General features: G+C 39.9%; 1 protein-coding gene across 13 annotated transcripts in view; it reads right to left on the bottom strand.

Moving 5' to 3' along the window:
• The window catches only part of atxn2 (ataxin 2), a 94891-nt gene that overhangs the window by 41790 nt on the left and 30482 nt on the right, over nucleotides 1–22619 (bottom strand). For 8 of the 13 annotated variants that reach the window (XM_034170606.1, XM_034170612.1, XM_034170607.1 and 5 more), the window contains exons 6-11: nucleotides 15406–15420; nucleotides 8749–8873; nucleotides 8463–8554; nucleotides 8081–8269; nucleotides 7807–7976; nucleotides 4242–4490 (exon numbers count right to left, since the gene is read on the bottom strand). In XM_034170606.1, the coding sequence (XP_034026497.1) occupies nucleotides 4242–4490; nucleotides 7807–7976; nucleotides 8081–8269; nucleotides 8463–8554; nucleotides 8749–8873; nucleotides 15406–15420 (840 nt within the window). The remainder of the gene's footprint in view (nucleotides 1–4241; nucleotides 4491–7806; nucleotides 7977–8080; nucleotides 8270–8462; nucleotides 8555–8748; nucleotides 8874–15405; nucleotides 15421–22619) is intronic. The other 5 variants (XM_034170608.1, XM_034170619.1, XM_034170618.1 and 2 more) reach the window with 2 other exon arrangements.

The raw sequence follows: 22619 nt of genomic DNA, 5'->3' as shown, positions 1-22619 counted from the left end.
AACAGTTACTTAGGTAACTGTGCTATGGTAATGCGCAGCAGCGTATACTCCTAGACTTAACTTTGGGAATGATTACAGTAACCCTGACTGGTTGATGCTTAATAGTCCCCAACAATATTGTGAAGTTTTGAGTTGTACAGTCAACTTTCTTTTTTTCTTTGGCAAATATGTGGAAAGTGAAAGCAAGATAGACAGAAATGCGAGGCAGGTATGAAAAGATATAGTAAGTAATGGGAGAAGGAAGGTGCTGAATCAACCCTGCCTAATGGCAAAATACAATCCCAATTCCAATGAAGTTGGGACGTTGTGTGAAATATAAATAAAAACAGAATACAATGATTTGCAAATCCTCTTTAACCTATATTCAATTGAATACACCACAAAGACAAGATATTTAATTTTCAAACTAATAAACTTTGTTTTTGTGCAAATATTTGCTCATTTTGGAATGGATGCCTGCAACACATTTCAAAAAAGCTGGGACAGTGGCAACAAAAGACTGGGAAAGTTGCTGAATGCTCAAAGAACACCTTTTTGGAACATTCCACAGGTGAACAGGTTAACTGGAAACAGGTGAGTGTCATGATTTGGTATAAAAGAAGCATCCCCAAAAGGCTCAGCCGTTCACAAGCAAAGACGGGGCGAGGATCACCACTTTGTGAACAAATGTGTGAAAAAATAGTCCAACAGTTTAAGAACAATGTTTCTCAACGTTCAATTGCAAGGAATTTAAGGATTCCATCATCTACAGTCCATAATATAACCAGAAGATTCAGAGAATCTGGAGAACTTTCTACACGTAAGCAGCAAGGCCAAAACCAACACTGAATGCCTGTGACCTTTGATCCCTCAGGTGGCACTGCATTAAAAACCGACATCATTGTGTAAAGGATCTTACCACGTGGGCTCAGGAACACTTCAGAAAACCAATGTCAGTTAACACAGTTGGTCGCTACATCTACAAGTGCAAGTTAAAACTCTACCATACAAAGCGAAAGCCATACATCAACAACACCCAGAAATACTGCCGCCTTCTCTGGGCCCGAGCTCCTTTGAAATGGACAGACGCAAAGCGGAAAAGTGTGCTGTGGTCTGATGAGTCCACATTTCAAATTGTTTTTGGAAATCATGGATGTCGTGTCCTTCGGACAAAAGAGGAAAAAGACTGTCCAGTTTTTTACCAGCGCAAAGTTCAAAAGCCAGCATCTGTGATGGTATGGGGGTGTGTTAGTGCCCATGGCATGGGCAACTTACACATCTGTGATAGCACCATCAATGCTGAATGGTGCATCCAGGTTTTGGATGCTCCAAGCAACGTCTTTTTCAGGGACGTCCCTGCTTATTCAGCAAGACAATGCCAAGCCACATTCTGCATGTGTTACAACAGCATGGCTTCGTAGTAAAACAGTGCAGGTACTAGACTGGCCTGCCTGCAATCCAGACCTGTCGCCCATTGAAAATGTGTGGCACATTATGAAGCGCAAAATATGACAATGGAGACCCTGGACTGTTGAACAACTGAAGTCATACATCAAGCAAGAATGGGAAAGAATTTTGCCTACAAAGCTTCAACAATGAGTGTCCTCAGTTCCCAAATGCTTATTGAGTGTTGTTAGAAGGAAATGTGATTCAACACAGTGGTAAACATACCACTGTCCCAGATTTTTTGAAACGTGTTGCAGGCATCCATTTCAAAATGGGCAAATATTTGCACAAAAACAATAAAGTTTATCAGTTTGAACATTAAATATCTTGTCTTTGTGGTGTATTCAATTGAACATAGGTTGAAGAGGATTTGCAAATCATTGTATTCTATTTTTATTTACATTTTACACAACGTCCCAACTTCACTGGAATTGGGGTTGTAGCTTTCAAGTCTTGTTGGCCATCTCATACCAGCTGTTCTGGCATATTTGTCATTACATTCGGTTGTTAGGCGTAATGTAACGCATCATGTGATTTTTAACTTTTGGGCCTAAACTAAAAAGGCGCGCTGTCATTAACATTGAGAAATGCACTGAGACACTCTGATGAGGTTGCATTTAAACTGTTGCACAAGGACATCAGCATTAACATTGCAACATAAAACTCTTTGTATATTATGCCTAAAACTCTCCTGGATATATTAACTGGGTTTTTAAGACGTTGTTACTGCGTTTGTTTTATGTAAAAATGCCAGAAGCTCAGGTCGTTTCTCCGTTATTTTCAATGGGAGTTGCTGTGAGCTGCGATCGCTTCATGTTCATGTAGTTCGGGGGGAAAGTGAAGTTTGCACTTTAACGTCCTGTTTATTGTCCTTTACAACACTGTTTGTCCTCTTTGTTCCAGAGTAATATATATAAGATGTATGAAATTCAGTTTGCGTTTATTAAATTCCATGCAGGTTAAACGTAGCAGACAGGGATCATTTGGAATATTTGTTTTAGCAAGTTTTCAGATAAAAATATGTTTCCAAACAATAATATGAACCAAGCGGCAGCTAGTATTTAAAAAAACTCGTATGTTGAGGTTCCACTACAGTTGTCGACATTGTTTTGTGTGGACACAGAAACAGATTTATCACGTGATGCGTTATGTCAGAGCTTAACAACAGGATTACGCCTAAATAGATCCTTGTCATTTGATTAATGGTTTGTATGTCAGGTGATATGGATCATTCGTCCCATTTGCCATCGTGTTCCATTGACCGTGCAAATTTGGTTCTATTTACTGTGCAATTTTGGTTCCATATGTTTTGTACCATTGCACAGCTCCACCACCATGCGCGCTCACACAAGCGGCAACGGCGTTTAGCTTAAAAACAAGTATAGCTGGTTTTGTTTTAAGTACTAATCGAGTACGCCGTAAGCCACCTGGAGGCATTTTCAGTATTTGCTGGGACGTCTCTACCTGAAGTACAAGCGCTGTCGGATTATGAGCTCTACAACTTTCTGTCATGATTGTTCAGTGGACTGAGGAAAGCAGACGACAGTCTGTCCACGAAGAATCAATACACGGCATCAGGTACGGACTACATGGTCAGAATTGTTAGGTGTTATATAAAACAAATAATGTTTTTTCATTCATGTAATGGAAAAAATATTTCATGAGGATCTGTTGAATGGAACATTCCATCTTTCACCTCATGAAATATTTTTACCATTGTACTCAAACATTCATTATTTCTATACTGTAGAGCAGCATGCTGACATAATTAAAGAGAAGCTGTGGCCTCAGGTTTAATGTGCTTACAGCATGCCAACATATGCAGCCTGCATATGTGCCTGGTCTGTTTCCCAAGCACTGACATTTGTGCTGAATGTCTCCTCGCCTCTGTGTTTCCCCATTTCATGTCTCAAATCCCTGCTATCAATTAAAGGCAAAAATAGCCACAAAAACCTTTGTAAAAATTGTCATTAAGTCTTCACAGACACGAGTCTAGCTTCAAAAGCTCCTGCTGAACTAGACCAGTGGTTCCCAACCCTGGTCCAGATCATACACTCTGCATGTTTACCATGCGTACCAGTTGCAACAGCAGCTGATTAATAAAATCTGGTGTTTCCAAGCTCTTCACACCTGACTATGTTAGTTAACAGTAGATGGAGCAGGGACAGTTGGAAAACCTGCTGAGGAGGCGACCTCCAAGAACAGTGTTGTTGACACCTGATCTAAATTTGTGCTTCAGTCTTCATATACAGTGACTTTCTTTTAACTGGTAAGGTTAGACCTTTACCAGTTGTTAGGGTTAGACCTTACTTGTGTGAAGCACCTTGAAGCAGCTCTGTTGTGATTTTGCCCCATATAAATGAAAATAAATTGAAATTGAAAAACTGTTGCAAAACTGAGGCCCAATCGACATCTTTAGCATTTTTTTTTTTTAAATTAAAAACATTTTGACTAATGGCAACTACTCCATCACACAGATTCTTATGCATGCACTCACTGCACGCACACGCACACACACACACGTGCGCGCGCACACAGCAGTGCTCCTTCATGCCAAGGAACAGACAGGATCAGCTTGCTGGCAGGAAACTGCATAACTGACCCCAAATCAGTCTGTAGAAGCCCCTTCACCCTGCTCTGTTGATCCACACTAAACCCGGGCAAATTTATTTGGTAAAGGTAACTTTTGTAATTAATACTGAGGACACTTTGAATAAATTTTATTTTGTGGTAATGTAATTTCCATATTGAGATTAGTTCATCAATCTTTAGCTCAAATGTATTTGCCCGGGTCTACTCCACACTCCTGGGGGTACCTTCTGAAGACATGCGTTTGGGCACAGTGCAGGTGGACGAGTTGAGCCCATGGTGGGGAAAAAGAGATGAGGGGGAGGGATAAGAGGAGTGTGACGAATGAGAGAGGGGCCTGGAAGGACGAGAGGGAGGTCTGGAAGGTGGTCTGGTGGGCGTGGTCGCCCGAGGCGGTAGGGTGGAGGGGCCAGACTGGTAACGAGAGAGGGGACGCGAAGAAGGAGACGGACAAGGTGAGGGCCAATGGGACGAACCTAAAGGAGGGAAGGACAAATGATCAAGGACAACAGACAGACGGTGATGACTAATTAAAAAGGCAGGGAGAAAACAAACAGCATGAACACAAAGCAAAAGAAGACTAATGTACTGCAAGCTAGGAATAAATTCACTGAGCAAAACCAAGAGAAATGAGGAATGCAATAAACATGAAAACAAAGAGATTATACCTAAGACTAAGATAAGATGTTCTTCCATCCATTCTCTATACCTACTTATCAGATCTGATCATCACAGGGGGCTTACAATACAGGGATGCATGATTATGCTGTTAAAACAATATCAGCTGATAAAAGCTTAAAAGTTGATTATTTGTATTGGCAGATATTAAAGGATTATTAACCGAGCGAGATGTCTGTACGGGGAAATATCAGACCGAGGTGTAAGTAAGGGCCGAGCACAGAGAGGTCCATGCGAAAAACACCAAGGTCTGATATCCCCGTACAGACCGAGCAAGTGAGGTTAATAATTTGTTTATTACATGGCTGTTATATACATATAAACACGCAAATTTACAGTATCGCGCGGAAACCATAATCAGCCAATCAGAGTGCGTGCAGGGGCGCAGCCATATAATAAAAAAAGTTTATGCCTATGTTTCACATTCAACCAGATCAGTGGAGACTGCAGCATGAGCGATTCTGCCTATTAAAAGCTGGTGTGACCTCTGTGTTTGGTCATTGTTTAAGACATGTAACTAAGTGCATAAGTGTATCGGCATGCACTGGTGAAGCGGAAATGCAGTGTAGGAAATGTGGCTTATCTCTTTTTTTTTTTTTTAGAACTGAGATGGGTTTGCATGTTTATTTGGCACAAGTTTCATGCAGGATGCCCTTTCTGATGCACCTCCACATTACATGCAGTACAGGCAGGCAGGGTCTTGAACTGGGAACCTTCTGCTCTGAAAACAAGCACACTCATTACTTAGCCACCATGCTGCCTGTGGGAAATGTGGTTTATTTTGTTTTTTTTAAGTGGTTGAACTGTGCAAATGTTTTTACATTTTGTTCCCGACCTGACTTAAACCAGTGATTCATAATGGATTAAATCATTCACATTTTTAAAACAATGTCATCTTTTAGAACACACAAGCACCACAACAAAAAGCTAACAGGCTGAAGTTAGCATGTCATGAGTATTTGGGTATGAGTGTGTGCCCATATTCACTCACTCACACAGTACAGGCCCTAATGTGATATGTGAAATGTGATTGTAAATAAGTAGATGAATTAAATTTTGGTTAGGAATAACCTATGTGAGCTGCCCCCCCCCCAAAAAAAAATCAGATGAACATTCTCAGTTGTATTTTGATGAAGATGGGGTGGCTAAAATTAAAGATTAAATACAATACTTTGAGCATTGGAGAGCTGACCGACAGTGTTTTTTGTAGATCACAGAAAATGCCCCATGAAGCTGGATTTTTAGGTTTGCACAGTTATAAGTACAACTAGTAGTCAGCTGAAGTTTTTAGCAGCCTTGTTGCTTTTAAAAATAATAATTAGCTTATTTCTAGTTTTAGTTTGTGGGAACATTGTGAGAGCACATTGGTTATGACATTTTGGCCATGTGGTGCGTCTCTCTGAGTGTGATCCAGCACTAGAGTGCCTCAGTGTAGAGGATCTGTGGAAAAAGGCCAAGGACATGACCATATTTCACCTGATAGATGGTTACTTTGCATATAACAAATAACAGTTATACACAGACTAACACAGATATAACATACAGCATTAGACTAGTTGTCTGTCTGGGTGGTTATCCAGAACCCAAAGTGGTCCTGTAGTGTGACTGATGAAACGTCGTGGAGCACAGGGCCACTTGTAAACCTAAGCTGAATGATGAGATTTTGTCTCCAATATGAACTATTTCATCAGGATTATTTCAGAGAAGCATCATGCAGAAGCTTTGCCATTTTATTTCAAAAGACATATTGCTTCAAAATTGGGTCAAGAGACCTTTAACACAGACAAGGTCCAAGAAATGTGGACCAAATACAGGGAAAGTGGCCATAATAATTCAAGGCCAATGCAAATCTTTGTGTCATCAGACAATGACTCAAGGCATCTATATGCAGAATCAAGTAAAAACATACTCAGGAGATTTTTCCTGTTATAAATTGACATGTGTGCAAAATATCATTTTTGCCTCTTTCAGAGTCCTTAGAACAATACAAGGACAGTAAGTTTTGTTTGTTTTTGTCATGTGTTTTTTGTCAAAGCTATTGAGCAGATGGCAAAATGACATATTTGGCTCTACTGGTTTTACCCACAGGGACTCCATCAGAAAATTCAATTTACAATAATGAGTCAGTCCCCCAAGGATTTTCTGTGCTGAAGTCCAGAAAAAAAAAAAAAAAAAAAAAATCAAATGGCTTTACATAAGATCATTGGACTGCGCACCATGCACTGCACACAAATCTTGATAGCATTAGTCCTATGGACCTTGATCCATAGGACTAAAAATTAGACATAACTTTTATTTTGTGCAGTAGCTGACTGTATGTCACTGGGTTGTTATTGTTTGTGACTCAGAAAATTACATATGGTTCTTAATGTTTCTATTTTACTTAAAAAAGAAATGTAGCAATGACATAATTTACATCTCATCCAAGTTAAAACAATTTCCTTGTTTTTCATTAGTGAATTTGTAAACTATACGCAAAGGTATCACCTGAATACGATACATTTATGTTAAAGTCAAATGTTATTTGTCATGTTTTGTGTTTGTATCTACAAGTCGGCTATAAATATTCATGTCTGGGCCAAATCAAAGCAGGAGAGACTTTGTGCTCTTTGATTAAATCAAAGAAACAAAATACAAAGTTTATATATCTGCACCAGCTAAAACGAGTTTGAAAATATCAACATATCAAATATCATCCAAAATACAATTATCATACATCTCTATTACAATAAGCAAGAGGATGGATGGACGAACGGACGGACAGACACAGACACACACACACACACACGAAATTATGTCATGGAAGGAAACCAGAGTACTAATAACTTCTATACTTGAATACCTTGGGCTGGATTTGAACCCCAAAACTTATTGCTCTAAGGTGATAGCATGAAAGACTGCACAACAGTGGTGCCCCACCATCAGTTTAACACAAAATAACTAATGAGGAATGAAAAGATGCAGTTAATCAACCAGCGTGAACAACTGTGTTCTCTTGAAAAACACTATTCAATTACTATTTATTGACAGTGACAACCAAACATAGAAACAAAAATTTCTTTTTGATATCAAAACAGTAACACTTTCGTTCTGTGAGTGACACACTGCCCATACCTCCATTTACAACCCTCTGATCAGCCCCAGAGCTGGGGCTGTAATCATGAGGTCCTGACCGGTTCGTTGAATGTCCAACTGCGCTCTGAGCAAGACGAGGTGAATTCTGACGTCCTGGCCCCCACAGTGCCTCCCTGTTTCTCTGACATGGGGGAATGTACTTGTTGTCCCTATACAGAAAAAAACAAGCCTGGATGCCCACTGAACCAAATGCATAACATTGCTGCATATGCACCCAATCCACAAATAAGTGACGACTGCACACCGGACACACCTGCTTAGTGCGTGGGTGTCTCTTTCTCCTCGCACCACAGCGGTGTATTTCTCCTCCTCAGAGCGGTCATCATTTTCCAGAGCTACACGTGCCTTATAAGTGGCACTGGCCTCAATTTCCTCTGCAAGCTGAGCTGCACGGGCTTCCCTCTTGAGGAACTCCTCTGAGTTGTCTCGTTCCAAGGGGACCCTAATAAACAAGCACAGATTTGACAAGGCCAGAAAGTTGATAATGCAATGAGAGAAGAACCTTATTTCAAGCTCCCATGATGTTAATCATCCAAAGAAAAATCTCATCACAATGCTTAATCCATAGACAGGAAAACATACTGAAAATACGTAATGTCTACAGATGAAAATGGCACATACACACAGGCACTTACGTATATGTGGACAGACTGCTGTCATATGTAGATAAGACTCCATACTTTTCCTCATTGTACTTGAACATGTCATTGGGGTCCCATCCATTTGACTAATATTAGCAGAAGGGGAAGGTGAAAGCAAACAAGAGGAAAAATGATTCACATGAAGCTTAAAAATAAATAAAGCCTGTAGATCAGACAACACAAACTATGTTTATTTCTTTCACTATTCAGAGTGTAACTGATATCATATATGGATAGTGTCGGACTAAATGTATGCATACGTCAATGCAAGTCTTCTTACCACATCAGTATCTAGAGACTCAAGACTATCAGAGTTATGGGTGTCTCCTCCATCCCAGGGCTCTAGATCTTTGTCTTTATGCTCACCATTTATCCGACCACTAACTGCTGCATCTGTAAAGTTGTCTGTTAAACACAGAAAACATTTGCATACACCAAAAATACTAAATAGTAATCGTCACTGCACACACAGTGCAGCGCACATCACTTTCCCCCACAATCTCCCACAGCAGAAGTAAACATGGGGATAGTGGACGTAAGACAGGCACACCCACCCACAACCAAGCATGGATCAGATTGGATTGGGAAATGATCCTTAAAAAAAATCAATACAAACTGGAGCTAATGCATGAGTTGCTCATGTTAGTACAACACACACCAATCATAACCCCCTGTTTTATTTTTTAAAAAACAAACTTTTTGGGGGGTGTTGGGGGGAATCTATGTATTTCTTCAAGGGGCTCTATAAAGTGCCAAACAGAAGAAATGTCAATGTATCTGGAATATGCAATTCATCACCTTTCCCAAATGTTTCCTTCATTATTTGAAAAATTGAGGTATCAATCTCTTTAAAAAATGTTAAAGAAAAATGTACTTAAGATGCTGTGAGTCCATACTTTTGGGACTGGTTGGTACGTTTGAATAAACACACTACCAGTCAAAGGTTTGAACGTACTTCCCCAAATGAATGGGAAAGCATCTGCAAAACTGACTGGTACTGTACATACATATCTAAATATGTGTTTGCTTTACTTATACCTGGCAGCAGCAAGCTCAAACAAAACCTCAAATTATATTTGAAAAGAAGTTTAATCTCATGTCAGCCCAAATCTGCAATCACATTCCCAGACCCATCACCAGTATGTGCGACATATCAGTCACCTGGAGTCACACAATTTAGTCCTCCAAACTCATCCATCAGTACAAAATTAATTTCTGGCAGAGCATGCTAAAATTAGAAATGCATTATTTAAATCGTAGATAGTTGTGCTAGCAGGTCTGGATTGTGTTACAAGAGGTGGTTGGCATGATTTGTGAATGATGCTCATCATGAAAATCACACATTTAAAAATAAATAAAAACTGGACAGAGTGAAAGTTAAGCAAACATGCATATTGACTGCATTCAATTAGATGGCCACAAAGTGATACAGGTGCAAACCAACACAAAACAAATACATATAAAGACATTTCAACAAAACACAAAGTATATCTTTGGAGCTTAATAAAAGTTTGTAATAATCCATTGCAGGCAATGGTTAATGTTTCTTCTGTTTCATTTGATTCTGATTTGAGTTGAGCTCTGGTTCAGGAAGGCTACTATCTATGCATTTCATTAAGAAAGAAAACAAAATCCACAAGTCCCTTCGGCTTCTCCCTTATTTTCACTTTGGGTCAACACAGCAGATCACAGGTAGATCTGCATGTTGATATGACAAGTTTTATGCCAGATACCCTTCCTGGCGCAACTCCGCATTGATTTAGAAGAAAGTAAATTATGCTTCTTTGTTCCTTTTGCAACCACAAATCAGAAAAAGTTAGGACCATACATCAAAACACAATAAAAAAAAAAAAAGAAGTGTTTCTTACATTTTAATGTCTATTTTGTTGCAGACCGTATGAATCAAGATATTTAATTTGTTATTATACATCCATTTCAACATTTCAGGCCTGCAACACATTCAATAAAAAGTTGGGAGGGCATCAATTTAGGGCTAGTAATGAGGTTAAAAAAAAGTTATTTCTATAGTGTGAGGTCAACAGGTGAATGTAATCGTGATATTGTAAAGCTGTAGCAGCCATGACAAGCTGAGTCTTTAAGCAGCAATGGTGAGCAGAGGATCTCCAGTTTGTCAATAAGTGCACAAGAAAATTACTGAAATGTTTAAACACATCGTTTCCCAAACAAACATTCGAAGTGTTTCGCATATTTCTGCCTCTACAGTGCACAGTATCATTAAATGATACAAAGAACCTTGAGGAATTTCAGTGCATCAAGGGTAAGGGTACAAGCCTAAGCTGAACACCTGTGATCTCTGATTCCTGAAATTGCACATCATCAAGAAGTCATTCATCAATAGCTGATATAACGACATGCGCTTGGGATTTTTAGGAAAAACAGTCAAGCACTACAATACAGTGTTACATTCACAAATGCCACTTAAAATTTAGTGCGCAAAAAACAAGCCTTATGTCGACCTTATTCAGAAGCAGTGCTGGCTTCTTTGGACCTGGACGCGTCGGGGTTGGACCATTCCACTATGGAAACTAAAGCTCTATATAGTTTCTCAATACATTTGTGTGTTTAATACAGCTTATATAAATTTTCAATGCATGAAAAGTGGAAAGGTTTTTAAAACTCACCACAAATACAAAATAGGGGGAGAATAAAAAAAGAAAAAAAAAAGAAAAAAAAAAAGTAAAACCACAACAAAAAGCCCATACTTTTGCACATCTTAAGATGTGTTTACAGGGATAATGGGCCAAAAAAAAAAAAAAAAGACAACACTTGAAATGTTTCTTCACTTGGTTTATTCTATGCCAAAACATCTTGCGTGTTGTGTGAAGGAATGCAACATTACAAGTAGTAAATGCTTTAGAGTGTTGGAATGTTACAGGCCTTAAATGCAAGAATGGATGTACATTAACAAATAAAATGAAGCTGACCACACAAAACATGAAATAGCTTACAAATAAAATATATTCCATACCGTCCCAATTTTTTATGATTTAGGGTTGTAAATTAGTAATAATAAGCTTTATTAGGGCAGTCACTGTTGCAGAGTATACACTGTATTGTGCCTCTGCACACCACCACAATAGAGATGAATTTATCAAATTTATTGCAATATCATTGAGTTACAGCCATTTTTATATACAGTCCTTAAATAACTAACATATTTCTGTAACAAGATCGGTGATTGAAGATGAAACTCCTGAAGTTAAAGAATTAAAATGAGATTTAAAAAAAACAACAACAAATAATCTCCGCTTGAAAACATTAGTCCAGAATTATTTTCTGTCATTCACATCTTCTTATACTGTGCTACTCTTGTGTGGAGTTTCAATGAAATGTACCAAAAAGTTTAGGAGGCATAGCACCAACAAGACTCGTGGAGAGAAGGACAGACAGAGTGATTCCTAAACCCCAGTATGCAGACTTAGGTTTGATTCCTGGACATGGCACCTTAGCTGCCTGTATCCTTGGAACAGATCCTTTACATGCATTCTCACAGTCCACCCATTTGTAAATGGATATCAGCCTTGGTTGGAGAAGTAACCTGTGATGGACTAGTCTGGGAGAGTAAGCAATTCATCTGCTTCACACTACAGCATCCGGGGAAAAGCACCGGTAGCAACATTCCCTCAGGGACTGTACGAGATGTTCTCAATCTTGGATTAACACTCAAAGTAGACACTGTAAACACATCTTGTTTCATTTCCACTATGGTGGTGTACAGAGACAAACATTGGGGGGGTTGCTGTCAAAATAATTATGGCCCTGACTGTACATCAGTATGCTCAAATTATGCTTGAACCTTCAAACATCAAATTTGTAAAAAGAAAAAAAAAAAGTTTCTCACTATATTTTAATCACTAAACATTTACAGCTAAAACTGTGAATTTTACTGATAAAAAAAAGAATATGTATTGAATACTGGCCAAACCTCTCATAACGGTGCATTCTGATTATGTCGCTCATTGGGACTTAAGCCTGGGTCCCACCGAATAATAAGCCATGAATAATGAGCCACGTACGGGTGAGTCAGCAATTATTCGAAGAATGACCCACGTTTTCATCTATCAGGTATCTGCTATGAAGGTGCCTCTATGTGCCTCTCTGTACCCCGTATGTGACACGTATCAGCCTCTAGAGAACCACGACCGACCTGTCATTAGAGCCTCGAATGGCTCGCATCAGCCACACTAAGACATGCAGCGCCATGATAGCGCCATGAAAACGCGATGTTGGCGCACGTTTAGGCATGAGTTTGGTCCAAACCTCCAGCCCTCCCACACCTGGTCCCTTTAAAGTGTGGGTTTTCAATTCACAGATTCACAGCAGCATTTAAAAATGATTTAAAGAAACGAACCAAGGGTTCCTGGATAGCCACCTCTGTGGACATCGCTGGCTCCGTGGCTCGCTCGCTTTATTTCTTCTGCGGCTTTAAACACACACACATACCGTAGATCCTACTTTTAACTTTATGTTTGTCCGTTTATTTCTGCAAAATCGCTCTCTCTCGCACGTGCTGCTGTTCTCCATTCATGGACAGCCGCCTCTGTGCTCCTTCTCACTGGCTTCCTTTCCATCTGTGGCTTGCTGGCTTTATTTTTCCCTGGGTTTAAAACAGTCATTTTCACACCGTGACCCCACTTTAAACTTTGTGTTCGTCCGTTTATTTCTGCAAAATCGCTCTTTTGTGCGCGGTGCCGTTCTGCATACAGAATGAGGTGGCCACTTTAATTATATACACCTGTGGATCACTTTCATATATATATATATATATATATATATATATATATATATATATATATATATATGTATGAGGTCTATTAGAAAAGTATCCGACCTTATTATTTTTTTTCAAAAACTATATGGATTTGAATCGTGCAATTACATCAGACAAGCTTGAACCCTCGTGGGCATGCGAGAGTTTTTTCACGCCTGTCGGTTGCGTCATTCGCCTGTGGGCAGGCTTTGAGTGAGGAGTGGTCCACCCCTCCCGTCCCGTAACACCTCCGTTGGAAGCGTTACGGGACATGCCCAGCTGTTAAACAGTTTCTCGGATACTCACTCGACTGAAAACCATCAAAAGCCACCTGAATTTTACGAATGGTTATCAACATGGAGGCGTTTCTCTGTGGCGCCGGGCCATGAGCGGCTGCCTGCCGACGCGCGAATCCGTCCGCACGTCTTTCATTACAAAATCTCCTTTAACAGTGGAATGTCCGGATAAACTGCTGATCCCGACCTCTTCTGAAACTTCTCTGTTCTCTCACAACGTCCTGGGTCAACAGAGGCTTAAATTTGGAAGTTTTCAGCTCGAAACAGGCTGACGACGGCGGCTCGGAGCGCCGTGTGCCCTCCGGCTCCGTGGGTTGTCCTTAAAGCGACAGTAACACTCCATAATCTCTCATCAGCCCTTAAAATTTTCACCGAAAACCAACTGAATTTCTCGAATGGTGTCCACTCGGATGTGCCTTACAGTTTCTGAAAAAATTTTGATCAAGCAAAGCGGCAGTCTGAGCCATTCCTAAACAATGAAAAAATAGACGGGAGGGGTGGACCACTCCTCACTCAAAGCCTGCCCACAGGTGAATGACGCAACCGACAGGCGTGAAAAAACTCACGCATGCCCACGAGGGTTCAAGCTTGTCTGATGTAATCGCACATGATTCAAAGCCATATAGTTTTTGAAAAAAATAAAAAGGTCGGTTTATTTTCTGATAGACCACGTATATCTGCCGCAGCTTACAAGTCACCGTGATACAACTTTTAACTTTGTGTTATGTCTTCAAAATCCGTCTTTTAGGTGCACAGCTCTGCTTTTAGCGGCTTGACTGGAGTCATTTCTTCCGCGGCTTTAAGCACACATCCACTTTCACGCAGTCATCCAAATTTTAACTTTGTGTTCGTCCAATATTGACTGAAAAATCACTCTTTTGTGAGCTGGCTTCTGCCTAAATGCTCGTTTGAAGCGTGATGAGTCACTGCGTCAGTGCGCATTGCGCGCACACAGCAGAGCTCATGTGATCCATTAACAAGATATTAAATCAACTATAGACATACTTTTACAGCTAGGAACTGTTTTATCAAGCTATAAAAACATTAAAAATAGTTACCTTAAGCTGTTCAAAATACATTCCACATGGAGTAGGAAAGAGAGGGGAAAAAAAACAAAAAAAAAAACAAAAAAATGACCAGATGAAACAGTTCTCTGTGATTCCAGAAGCGATGAGAGGTGTTTTCAGCATCCAAGGTTTGGCAGAAAATGATTAATCCGCTACAAAATATTATTTTATATACAGCGTCCAGCGCACAGAGCAGGTGGAATTGTGTGCGCAAGAGGGCAGCCGCTCCAAAAATAGCCTCTCAGGTCCTGTGTAGCTGCCAGGCGCACGGATAATGGGCTTTGAGCAGACTCGTAAGCACCACGCAAATGCCTCCAAGTCATCGCAGTAACTCGTACACAAACTGCGCCACGCCGTTGTTGCTAAATTTTGAACTTCTTGAAATTAGCGCCACGCTCAGAAAAGAGCCTTGTTAACTGAAGATACTGCCTCTAAGAGCCACGAAACTCCCATGATAGTTTAGAAACCCTCTTGTAGCAAAGAAAACATGCTGCGTGGCTCATTATTCATCCTTCATTATTCGGTGGGACCCAGGCTTTAAGCAGAAACCAAATGAAAATGTCAAGGATGAATTCGAAAAGGGACTTAATTTCTAAACAATGCAAGCCTTTAAAGCAAAGCTTATACACTTGTATGCCTTTGTATACACCCATGCTTAAATTACAACAAAATATGAACTCTGAGCTCATTACACTTAATTAATAATTTTGTAATAAGGAGTAACAATAGAAACATTAGGTCTAATCCTAGTTTGAAGAGTTTGTGCCAGACAGAAATAAAACAACAGCAGAGAACAGACATACCTGTGTCAGAGGAAACTAGAATATTGGAAAGGAGAAACAGACAGATGACAAGTGTCAAAAAAGATAGACTGACAGAATGACTGACATTCACATCAATAACTACATTTCTAATACCCCTAGATGCTTGTAAGATATTTCTGACAGAAAAAACATGCCTGTGACATAGACTGATCTCTTGAAAATCTGTAGTGACCAACTGTGCAATCTCAGATGTTCATTCATTCATTCAAAAAAAAAAAAAAATAAATCTAGGCTACAGATAAATGTAAATTTAAAGACAATGTCAGTTCTTTAAAAAATAAAATAATAATAATAATAAAGCTCTGATTTTGCAAGCTTTATTCAAGTAATATCTGGCCTACTTGCCAGACACAGCATCAGAGTTTTGGCTATGAAATTTTGGCGAATGTTTCAAACGTAATACAACCTTTTACACAGAAAACAGTTGATGGATGGGGAGGGGGGGTGATGGTCTAGTGGTTAAAGCGTCGGGCTTGAGACCAGAGGAACCTTGGTTCAAATCCCAGACTGACCGGAAAATCACTAAGAACCCTTGGGCAAGGTCCTTAATCCCCTAGTTGCTCCCTGTGTGTAGTGGGTGCCTTGTATGGCAGCAGCCTCACATCGGGGTGAATGTGAGGCATTGATGTGTAAAGTGCTTTGAGCATCTGATGCAGATGGAAAAGTGCTGTACAGTGGGGTAAAAAAGTATTTAGTCAGTCCCTGATTGTGCAAGTTCTACTTAGAAAGATGAGAGGGGTCTTTAATTTTCATCATAGGTACACTTCAACTATGAGAGACAAAATGAGGAAAAAAAAAATCCAGGAAATCACATTGTAGGATTTTTAAAGAATTTATTTGTAAATCATGGTGGAAAATAAGTATTTGGTCAATGATACCTGGTCCCGTTCATTCTTCCCTTAACACAGATCAGTCGTCTTGTCCCCTTTGCAGAAAAACAGCCCCAAAGCATGATGTTTCCACCCCCATGCTTCACAGTAGGTATGGTGTTCTTGGGATGCAACTCAGCATTCTTCTTCCTCCAAACACAACAAGTTAAGTTTTTACCAAAAAGTTCTATTTTGGTTTCATCTGACCACATGATATTCTCCCAATCCTCTTCTGGATCATCCATATGCTCTCTGGCAAACTTCAGATGGGCTTGGACATGTACTGGATTAAGCAGGGGGATACGCCTGGCACTGCAGGATTTGAGTCCCTCTCTGCGTAGTGTGTAGCCTTTGTTACTTTGGTCCCAGCTCTCTGCAGATCATTGCTCAGGTCCCTCCGTGTAGTTCTGGGATTTTTGTTCACCATTCTCATGATCATTTTGACCCCATGGGATGACATCTTGCGTGGAGCCCCAGATCGAGGAAGATTATCAATGGTCTTGTATGTCTTCCATTTTCTTACAATTGCTCCCACAGTTGATTTATTCACACCAACCTGCTTGACTACTGTAGATTCATTCTTTCCAGCCTGGTGCAGGACTGCAATTTTCTTTCTGGTGACCTTCCTGGTGAGCTCTTTGGTCTTGGCCATGGTTGAGTTTGGAGTCTGACTGTTTGAGGCTGTGGACAGGTGTCTTTTATACAGATGAGTTCAAACAGATGCCATTAATACAGGTAACAGGTGGAGGACAAAAGACCTTCTTAAAGAAGAAGCTACAAGTCTGTGAGAGCCAGAAATCTTGCTTGTGTGTGGGTGACCAAATACTTATTTTCCACCATAATTTACAAATAAATTATTTAAAAATCCTACAATGTGATTTCCTGGATTTTTTTTCTCATTTTGTCTCTCATAGTTGAAGTGTACCTATGATGAAAATTACAGACCTCTCTCATCTTTCTAAGTAGGAGATCTTGCACAATCAGGGGCTGACTAAATACTTTTTTGCCCCACTGTATAAATGCAGTCCATTTATGGATGCTATGCTCATGTTTACAATCAAATTTAGGACACCTTTAATCCTTGTCCAACTGTTTAGGACAAGTACAAAATTTACTAGTACTCTACTAAGTTGCTTGAACCAAACAAATGAAAACTTTTATGTTGTCAAATTCTTTATTTTCTCCACAGTCTTTCCATGGAGATGAACTATGTGCACTGTGCTGGTGCACTTCTGTTTACATCTCGCCACAACCCAACTTCTACTTCAGCTTTCTTTGGTATGCAGCATCCAGTAGATGAAGCTGAAAACTTACTTTCAATACTGCTGATGATGTGTACGCCTGTGGTATCCCTTGTAAGAAGGAATACGGCATTACAATGCAGAAATTAGCCAAGCTAAATCATCAAGGCTCCCCAGCCAACTGCTTCACTACAGCTTCATTACTTGAAGCCTCATTTAAACAGCTCAAAAGAGACTACATTTAACAGTAAGAAATCATAAAGCAGAGTTACTATAATTTTACAAGCTAAACGCTTCATAGTACAATTTCTGTGGTTGTGCAATAAGCAATATCATCTTTATTGTTGAGAGAGTGAGCCAGAGATGGATAGACAAATTAACAAATTTTTATTTCTATAAGTGCTGAAGTAAAGTGACATTTATGATTAAAAAAAGTAAGTGCTAGAGAGAATGGAGTGAATTTTTACATGTATTTTCCATACAAGTAAAAATATTGTCCCACTTGTCCTGTGGGCAAGTGGGCCAAAATGCTTAAAGTGCATATCTCTGGTAAATAAAATGTCAAATGAGCTGACAATTCTAAAGAATTAAGAAAATACTGATGTATAGTGTTTTATTTTTTTGTGCTATATGCCCTGAAAAATTTAGTAATAAACATGGAGAATTTAGCTCGATTTCATCTGCCGCTGATAAACACTCAGAAATGATAGCCTGTGGGAAATACAGAGTTTGGTGACATCACTTTTGGAACCACTCCCTCAGACTTATTTGCTGTTTTCATTGAAAGAAATGGGAAAACAAATTTTTTGCAGCTCGAAATCAAGTGTTTTTTGTGGATTCTGTTGGTGAATATGACGAAATGGTGAACAGGTATGTTTTTACAAAGGTCCAGCAATACCAGTCGTGCTGTTTATTTGCGGTGCCTCTCCCAAAAGCATAGAATGGGATGTTTTTTTTTTGTTTTTTTTTTGCCACTGTCACGGAAAAGTCTCTCTCTCTCTCTCTCCCTCTCTCTGTCTCACCAACACTCTGCCAGGAGCCATGACGTGGACAGCAGACTGGAGCTCTGAGTCACGGAGAAAGAAGACTTTTATCTGTGTGTTTATAAGTGCGACCACAAAGACTGAGAAAAATTAACTGCTGTTGCAATCTTAACAGGAGAACTGTGACGTGGACAAGCAAAAAGCAACCAGCTGTTTAACAGCATTACCTGATTACTTGATCAATAAATGTGAACAATTGGCAATCGGATATTTACTGACTGTCGTGTGTTCGTACAATTTGAAGGTTTTGAAAGGAGATATACTTTGTTTACATACGGAGCCGTGTAGAACCAGAGCAAGGGCGATTCTACATGGCTGGTTTTTGAGAACAAAGGAGGAGAACTCTCAAGGTATTTATTAATACTGTCATTATTACATCTGCTAAGGACACAATAAAATCATTAGTGTTTATTTATTTGTCTGTCTGACTTTTAGCCGGATTAAGTCAAAACTACTGAACAGATTTCAATTAAATTTTCACCACAGATGGATATTAGGCCATGAAAGACTCCACTGAATTTTGGAGGAGATCTGGATCCGGATCCAGATTCTGGATCAAGCTTTCACTCTGTACAGGCTTTTATGGATTAGTCAAAACTACTCCATGGATTCTCACCAAATTTGCATCACAGATAGATATTAGGCCATGGAAGACTCCACTGAATTTTGGAAGTGAGCTGGATCCGGATCCATATTCCATATCAGGATTTCACTTTGTAGACTTTTAAGGATTATGCTAAAACTACTTCACAGATATGACACCATGATGTAAAACCAAGATCTGGAACACACCATTTAGTTTCAGCTTGTGAATTAAATATAAGATTACAACATCTTGATCAGTCTGACCATTTTGGATCCATATACAATTATTGCATTGTGCTGTGAAATTCGGATCCAGGTAAAGTCCAGGTTATGATGTAAATCACATATCTTTTATTTTGAGTCCTCATCAACCCTTGGCGGACATCAGAATTCTCGGATTGCTCTTGCGTTAGTTTAGTTTTTTCTGGATGCAAAAAGCAACCAGGACTGGCATACTGACTTAAGTCCAAGCAGGAAACTAATTGGACGCAGGCGAGTGACCTTCACGCAACTAAAAATCAATTCACTTAATGCTTATGGATAAAAATGGCTGTGAATCTGTCTTGCATTTTTCTGATACACTCTGGTTTATTTTACCTTTATCATCTATATCAGCACCCACACAAGTTAAAGATGTGGAAGAAATTATTTATGATCTATAATAATTTTTAAAAGACTGTTGAATGGAATGAGATATGCTCTTTAATGTCTTACCCTGGTGACATTAACAATCATGCTCTAGATTGTATTTTTCTGAACAATGTGAAATTTCCCCACGGCCCACGACTGTGCGGTTCAACACGAGCTACACATAACACAATTTTTGAATCATGTCATGAACCCTCACACCTTAACACGACTCAATATCATTCACTTTGGGCTGAAAGAAACATATCAGCAAGAAGAATTAGATAAGCGCGAGTGATTCAGCCTTTGAGCATCCTCTCCATGCCAGCGCAACATCTGGAATAATCATACATTGTATCAGTCTTCAGTGACTTCCCACTCAGGGATAAAGTATAAACTAAACCATGCAAAGTGTCTGTAACATCAAAGCAACAAACTAAATAAAATTAATACGAGTGAAGCGGCGCAAAGCTCGCTCATTGTACACTGTGCCCCAAACAGGAAGTGGCAAATTTTGAGTCCACATTGAAACAGGAAATGTTAAAACACTTCCTGGATTGACAAACGAGATCTCATGGAATCCTGCGGGAATTCAGTGGCAAGTTCACACTGAAACAGGAAGTGACAAATTTTGAGCACACAGTTACACAGGAAATGCCAAATGTTGAACACTTCCTGGCATGGGTGGAGCTGGGTGACACTGGATCACCTTGAAATCTGATTGGACACCCCAAGTACCACCCCAGATGATTGACATGTCACGGCACGTCTGGTTGAAAAAAGCCATTTTAAATCTGTGACACATATTGACTGCTAGGTCTCTCCTGCACAGTAGCTGGCACTGTGTACCACAAAAAGTTCTAATCCCCCCCAAGAGGCAGAAAGGTTTTAGCCATGCTAATGGTCCCCGAAGCATTTGCTCCAAAAAAAAAAAGTCTGGACCTAAATGACATGGTGAGATGCTGAAGAACTTCGCTCGTTCATGTCTGTGACGTATACATATTATGTTGCATATATTCACAAATGAGCAGTAACTCTGTCATGTTTAATTTTGTGTGGGCACACTCAAGTTAATATAACAAGCTCACTAGGTTCATCTATGTACAGTCTTTTTTCTTCTTTCAGCTACTCCCATTAGAGGTCGCAACAGCAAATCAATCATTCCCATCTCGCCCTGCCCTCTGTATCTTCCTCCGCCACACCAGCCACCTGCTTGTCCTCCCTCAGCACATCTATTAATCTCCTTTTTGGCCTCTCTCTTCTCCTCCTGCCTGGTGGCTCCATCCTCAGCATTCTTCTAACTACGTACCCCGAGTCCCTCCTCTCGACGTCCAAACCATCTCAGTCTTGCCTCTCTGACTTTGTCTCCAAAACATCCCATCTGAGCTGTCACTCTGATACAACCCCAATTCCAATGAAGTTGGGATGTTGAGTGAAGTAAGTAAAAACAGAATACGATTTGTAAATCCTCTTCTAACTATATTCAATTGAATACACCACAAAGACTAGATATTTAATGTTCAAACTGACGGACTTTTTTGACTTTGTGCAAATATTTGCTCATTTTGAAATGGATGCCTGCAACACATTTCAAAAAAGCTGGGACAGGGGCAACAAAAGGCTGGGAAAGTTGATGAATGCTCAAAGAACACCTGTTTGGAACATTCCACAGGTGAACAGGTTAATTGGAAACAGGTGAGTGTCATGATTGGGTATAAAAGGAGCATCCCCAAAAGGCTCAGCCGTTCACAAGCAAAGATGGGGCGAGGATCACCACTTTGTGAACAACTGCATGAAAAAAAATAGTCCAACAGTTTAAGAACAATGTTTCTCAACGTTCAATTGCAAGGAATTTAGGGATTCCATCATCTACAGTCCATAATATAATCAGAAGACTCAGAGAATCTGAAGAACTTTCTACACGTAAGCGGCAAGGCTGAAAACCACCATTGAATGCCCGTGACGTTCGATCCCTCAGGCGGCAGTGCATTAAAAACCAACATCATTGTGTAAAGGATCTTACCCCGTGGGCTCAGGAATACTTCAGAAACTGTGTTTCTGAAGTGTTCCACACAGTTTGTTGCTACATTTACAAGTGCAAGTTAAAACATACATCAACAACATCCAGAAACGCTGCCACCTTCTCTGGGCCCGAGCTCATTTGAAATGGACAGTCGCAAGGTGGAAAAGTGTGCTGTGGTCTGATGAGTCCACATTTCAAATTGTTTTTGGAAATTATGGACGCTGTGTCCTCCAGACAAAAGAGGAAAAAGACCATCCAGATTGTTACCAGTGCAAAGTTCAAAAGCCAGCATCAGTGATGGTATGGGGTTGTGTTAGTGCCCATGGCATGGGTATCTTATACATCTGTGATGGCACCATCAATGCTGAAAGGTACATCCACATACATGCTGCCGTCCAAGCAACGTCTTTTTCAGGGACATCCCTTCTTATTTCAGCAAGACAATGCCAAGCCACATTCTGCATCTGTTACAACAGCATAGCTTCGTAGTAAAAGAGTGCAGGTACTAGACTGGCCTGCCTGCATTCCAGACCTGTCGCCCATTGAAAATGTGTGGCGCATTATGAAGTGCAAAATATGACAATGGAGACCCCGGACTGTTGAACAACTGAAGTCGTACATAAAGCAAGAATGGAAAAGATTTCCACCTACAAAGCTTCAACAAATTAGTGTCCTCAGTTCCCAAACGCTTATTGAGTGTTGTTAGAAGGAAAGGTGATCTAACACAGTGGTAAACATACCACTGTCCCAGCTTTTTTGAAATGTGTTGCAGGCATCCATTTCAAAATGAGCAAATATTTGCACA

The sequence above is a fragment of the Thalassophryne amazonica genome, chromosome 5 (genome assembly GCF_902500255.1).
Source record: "Thalassophryne amazonica chromosome 5, fThaAma1.1, whole genome shotgun sequence".
NCBI lineage: Eukaryota > Metazoa > Chordata > Actinopteri > Batrachoidiformes > Batrachoididae > Thalassophryne > Thalassophryne amazonica.
This window is presented reverse-complemented; position numbering and strand designations above follow the sequence as displayed.